The 6000-nt window shown below is 49.6% G+C and overlaps 1 protein-coding gene across 6 annotated transcripts in view; it reads left to right on the forward strand.

Annotated features, from left to right (window-relative positions):
* Positions 1 to 2359, forward strand: part of utrn (utrophin) — a 112782-nt gene extending 110423 nt beyond the window's left edge. For all 6 annotated transcript variants that reach the window (XM_048986598.1, XM_048986595.1, XM_048986596.1 and 3 more), the window contains one exon: positions 342 to 2359. In XM_048986598.1, the coding sequence (XP_048842555.1) occupies positions 342 to 350 (9 nt within the window). In that variant the 3' untranslated portion in view covers positions 351 to 2359. The remainder of the gene's footprint in view (positions 1 to 341) is intronic.
* The last annotated feature ends 3641 nt before the right edge of the window (positions 2360 to 6000 follow it).

Here is a 6000-nt window from a genome sequence, read left to right on the forward strand (position 1 = left end):
CCGTCACGGCTTTGAGCTCAAAAGAGCATAACTGCAGTAGCCATTAGCTTGGCAATTGTTTGAGGCAAACAAGTGTTGCATTAAGGCAATGAAAGGTGTATCCCAGAAGTCTTTGCGGCCTCCCTAACAGGCCTGTCCTGCTTGATATTACTTTCTGCCAGTAGTGTTAGTTATCATTATGTAGACAATTCCCCATATCTTTCCAAGACTTTAACACTGCTGGCTGAGGTAACGGAATCGCCGCTGTGGCCTCTGGGAAAATGCCGATGGTGTCGAGGTTTAAAACCGAGACTTTTCTGGTTTTGCCTGGGTAACTGGCTGTGTGTCGTCTTTGCGTTCAGGTGAAATGAGGCGAGCCAGACCGCGAGGGAGACCCCAGCAGGATGTAAAACGCTGCTCCGTCGTCCGGCTGACCGGGACGGACCTCGATACGCAGGGAGAGCTTCTCCCGGCACCCAAAGACTTTGACCCAGGACCACAGAACGTCACTATGCTGTCGTCACGTACTATGCAACTGTAAATGTCACGGACTGTAGATTGTACTCTGAGGTCGTTGAATGTTTGTTAGCGATTCATGAGACAATGCAGGAGAGTCGGGGGTGTGGGCCGGGGGTGTGGGCCGGGGGTGGGGGAGTTTTATATACATGTATACTTTTTTTTTTTTTTTTTTTTTTTAAACTTCGCAATCCCTGCAATTTAAATGGTTTTGCTGTCAGCCTGCGTTTTCCTACATTAACGTTATAATATCACTTACGTCACCGCAAATGCTTCCTGTGACAGTCGCACGGCGTTTCGCTCCCTAGTGTTCTGCCGCTTTTGTAGCACCTGCAGTTCAGTGTCCCCTCCGTGCCGACTGTTAGTCGTAATTCCATTCGAGGGCAGGTTCGCCGAAACCAGCCTCCAGAGGCAGACACCTGGTTGACCACGCCGTGGTTGGGCTGTGTCCGGCTGGGACCTGGGGCGTGGTCTGGCGTCGAGACAGCGTTCCTAACCAGAAGAAAGCCATCTTTTTCTTGCTACCTCAGTCACGGCCCTGTAGGGTAGATCCGCTGATTTTCACAGATGATGCACCAAGTTTTTCCTGATAGATGGACCAGGAACTGGGAAAAAACTTTTGAAGAAAACAGACAAATGCCTGATGGGGGCGGGGCTTGCCTGGATTAGTCCAACCAATTTATAAATTGGTCCTTAGCCTGGACTTTCTCCATTCCAAAATGTACGTGACGTGCTCTGTGCTACGCTACCTTGTAACTGTAAAGTCTGACACTACTCTGAGCTTCTCTGACTGTGTCCTTGGGTGTTATAGCGATCTGTACTTTGGAAGAACTGTCATTCTGAGGTATCTAGTCTAGACTGATTACACTACATCTCTAATATGGCTAAATATGTTTATTCTATTTTTTTAGACATATATTTTTTCCCCTCGTGTTGGTTAATTTTATTATTGCGGTCTGTGTCGTTTGTGCTCCGGGAAGTCCATTTCCTCTACCTGTGGCTCTTCTCTACCCCACTGTGCATCTTGAGCGTAATGCCAGCAACTGGGCAGTATGAGCAGGCAGCCCCGGGGCTTCTGGTAGATCGAGCTCTCATTCCGAAGGGCCTGTGCTGATTGGCGTTTCGCAGCTACTCCCACACAGAATGTGACGGCTCTACGGTGAATGAGTTACCATAGGTCATTCTGTTTGACCACTCGACATCTACCCAGCAAAAGGGGCCCTAGGCGACCACACAGCAGATGAATTCCATGCTGTTGAACTGTTGCTTCCTTGACTGCTTTGCCAAAACCTCAAAGAGGTAACAGAGCCACAGTGTAACAACTACGGGGATGCAGGAGCAGTTCTTTTTTTGCATGAACTGTAACTCATGTGGAGGATCTCTCCCGTGGGAGTATCGGTACTTTTGTGGCAGAGCTCTCCCGTGGGAGTATCGGTACTTTTGCGGCAGAGCTCTCCCGTGGGAGTATCGGTACTCCTGTGGCAGAGCTCTCCAGGGGGAGTATCGGTACTTTTGCGGCAGAGCTCTCCCGTGGGAGTATCGGTACTTTTGCGGCAGAGCTCTCCCGTGGGAGTATCGGTACTTTTGCGGCAGAGCTCTCCCATGGGAGTATCAGTACTCTTGGGGAGGAGCTTTTCCAAAGAGGCCCTAGCTCTCCCGTGGAGGAGCTCTTCTGCCGTCTGATAACTGACCTCGTCAGAGCTGCATGGTGGAGAGGACAGAATGCCGATCTGACTGTGCTGTAACAGGCTTCTTGACAGACTTGTGTACCAAAACCAGGGTTGCCCCTTGTCTGTGCATGGAAATAATAGTATATTTTTACATCACTGTATGAAATTCAATAAATTAAACCTTAAATGTAAAACTGGGATTTGTGGCTTTGCCTTTTTCTGGCGGGGGGGTGGTGGTGATGAGACTGTTGTCACTCTTCTGCAGGGGAGGTAAGAGCCAGCATACGAAATGAAGTGTAATTAGCAAAGCGTCCTGGTTTCTCCCATTAATGTGACGTTAACTGGTACAGAAACAGGACAAGATCCTCATCAGCCTGGCTTATTTGGGTCAGTTAACTATGTGATCCGAGGGCATGAAAACCCAGATAACTGTAAAAATGTATCTGTTTTTCTAGCCCCCCCCAACCTGTTTTTTTTTTATTTTTATTTGCCAGAGGCAACCAGCAAAGACGCCGTTTGTGGGAGTTGAGTCACTTTGTGCTGGATGGTGGATGGTGTTTTGATAATGACACACATTGATATGCATGACATGCATCGTGCCTGAAGCCCTGACGGTGGAGTTGGGCACCTGGGTCTGGTCCTGAAGAACGTCGCCGCGGTGAAGCAGCTCGGCGAGGTGGTGCTTTTTGGCGCGATTGGCAGGCCCTCACCCTGCGGCCGTGTATCTCCTGCATGCACTGTTTACCGAACTGACGCTCCATTCTGAAGAGGAATTTTTCTATTGTGAGAAGGGCAATGCAAGGACATAGTAGAAGCAAAGCAAGATTATATTTCTGTCCATTTATCATTCCTGTCCATCCATTGTTCATCCGGTTGTCCTTGGGGGGGACACTCTGAACAGGAGGCCAGCATTCATCATTTCCCCACATTTTGCTGAAGCTCGGAGCTGGGAGTGTCGCCTGGCCCATTCCTTTAACAGTTGTGCTACCTGGTGCTTTCCCCACAGTGGAGATTCACCCCCCCCCCCAATCTGCGTTTCCTCCATCCATATAACCTCATCAGCATGTTTTTTTGCACTATATTAGTTTTACTACTGCAGGGCAACTTGCAGTTAATACCTTTTTTTTCCCCTTTAAATTTAGTGGGCCATCTGTTTCTTCAAACTCTCCCTCCCCAGGTGTTAAGGTTGGTATGTTTGCTTTAGAGACTGCTATGAACATTCCTGGGGAGCGCTAGTCCCTACAGTGAAGTGGTGAAGTGAAGTCGCAAGCACCTGGAGCGAGATGCCTGGATGGTTGCCGTGGCGAGCGTGGTGGCAGCTGCTCTGACCGGCCCTGTTACGCATGCTGATACTCCCCCAGGAAAGGCGGGGCTCTGGAGGGCAAGGGTCCGCCTCCACCTTATTCCATAATCTCACAGACGAATCAGAACGCCTTAAAATATCAGGTTGCGAAGCGTTTTTTGCAGTGTAACACCCCCGGCAGGCTGAGGTGACACCTGTCGTCCTCTCATCCTCTCGCTCACCCCTCAGAAGTCCTAAAATAAAATACACACCTTAATGCACTTCTCTGTCACTTAAACACTCGGGCGTCAGGGTGACTGCTGCTAAAAACCGCCTTCTCCGTGTTTCCCGGGCTGAGTCTCGCCCATCAGTCACCCACGCTGACCAAACTGTTACCAGTACACTGACAGGGTGCCTCTGAAGGCCTAGTTGCTACTTTCTGAAGCAGCCAGGGTTACAAGAAGGGACAGTTTTGGGCCATTTCTCTCCCACAAGGCCATTTCTTACCATCTCAAGGCTGAGCAGTGGGAAATTTAATCCATAAAAACTGCTGCTAACTCGTACGTGCTGAGCAATGTTCTTAAGGAACCAAATATTGGGAGAATTGGAGGAAGGGCAATTGGTTTATAAATATGTACATAAAAAGCATATATATTCCTAATATGGCAGCATACCCAATACCCACACTGATATGCAGCACTATTTTTGTAATATTGGCTGCATAAGTCGAAGTAAGAATGTCAGTGTAATATAATATACTTTCTCTGCACCAATTTTCTCTTGAGCGGTTTGTCATATCCAATCATGTTTCCTATTGGCTTTGCAATAAGCTTTTCAGAGTCTGTTCCGATCATCCCAGTCGGTGTCACGTAACTGTTTTTCAGCGTCTCCCCAAGTAAAGCGAGTAGCAGCAGCGGCCCGGTGCCTGTGGTTTGGGCCGCCTCCCCCAGCCCCTACCCGCCACTCTTCTTGTTTTCCTGACCTAGTCATTTCCTATCAAAGATAAATTCAGAACCTGCTAGGAGCATAATGGTTACCACAGCAACACTCCTTCAATGTCAGTCCTACTGTGTACTCGTGCTCCATGCTTGTTAGGTAAGCCTATCAGGCGTCATCGCCCCCCTACCCCCTCCTCATTTGGGGATGACTAGGCAGAATGGAGCCTCATGCACTGACTTCATACCTCCAAGGTTGGGGATTTATCCTCCTCCCCCCCCTGGTCTGTGTGTGGAGTTTTCATGTTCACCCTGTCATATCTGAAGACATCTACAGTCCAAAAACTTGTGTGCATCCTGCCTCATGCCCTACACTTCCTGAGCGACGTTCCAGGCTATTTCCAGCTTTATGATGGATAAGTGGCTCATTACACAAAAATGCTCTGAGAGCAGAAGAAGAAATTATTAGAGATTGAGGGAAATAACCAATCAGATCGTAGGGGAGTTAGGTCCAACCAATCAAATGTTTTGTTCCAGCCTCCTCAAGTGGCTTGGATCTACCTCCTCCAATTAGTAACGATTAGTGGGGCATGGTGGGGTTCACATCGCAAAGGCAGTGTTTCCCAATCCGGACCATGGGGACCCGCAGACAGTCCACGTTTTTTGCTCCCTCTCAGCTCCCTAAAAATATGGACTGTCTGGCAGGGAGCTGAGAGGGAGCAAAAACATGGGCCGACTGTGGGTCCCCATGGACCGGATTGGGAAATGTTCCCAAAGGGATACGCCCTTTGCACACCTTCACAGAACAGCAGGTCCCTTTTCTGCACTGCGGTAGGAATCAGATTGGGAGGCCCGAACTACTTTTGGTCTTGTAGACGAGAGGGGTCTATGGAGGCTTTGGCAATATGTCACCTCTTATGGTCCTCTGGGGGAAGATTGCGGGGGCCCAAGTCAAGGTGTATTATGTCTTTATGTTCCTCCATGGATCTATATACAAGGCCACAAGGAAAGCCAGCTGAATAAACAGGAAACGGGCCCGGTGTCGTAAAACGGGAATTACGCCGGTACAGGAACTAATTATCAGCCTGTCTAGTGATGGATGGCGTCAGATTTAGCAGCACGGCTCTTAACCGTCGGGGGCTGCGGCACTAGAGCCGCCGCAAGGTCCCACTCGCCGGCGGACTGCGTCTCCCGACGGCAGATCCTGTTTCGGAGCCAGTGTTTCCACGTTCAGACATCCGCTCCCCCACTGGGTGTGAAATCCGCACTCCTGGAGGTGAGAAAGGGTGAGAACAATGGAGCTCGGCGGTGAGGTTTGATGGAGGAGGTGAGGGTAGGTGGGGGGGGTGTGCAATCACGGCTACTCGTGCAATCACGGCTACTCGTGCTAACCTCGGGAATAGCGCCGTGCTGGCAGGCAGGGCTTGTGGGTCTGCTTGGAGAAACATGGAGGAGGCTGGATACCACTCCCCCACAAACACACACCCCCGACCTCTCAACTTAGGTGGGCAGGGTTTAAATAAAGCTGGTTCGAAAGAAAATGGTTGTATAACCCCAGGGTGAGTCTTCAGTTAGTCTTCATTTATAAGACCAAATAAATATTTCTCCACATTTAGCT

Source organism: Brienomyrus brachyistius, chromosome 19 (genome assembly GCF_023856365.1).
Source record: "Brienomyrus brachyistius isolate T26 chromosome 19, BBRACH_0.4, whole genome shotgun sequence".
NCBI classification, from domain to species: Eukaryota; Metazoa; Chordata; class Actinopteri; order Osteoglossiformes; family Mormyridae; genus Brienomyrus; species Brienomyrus brachyistius.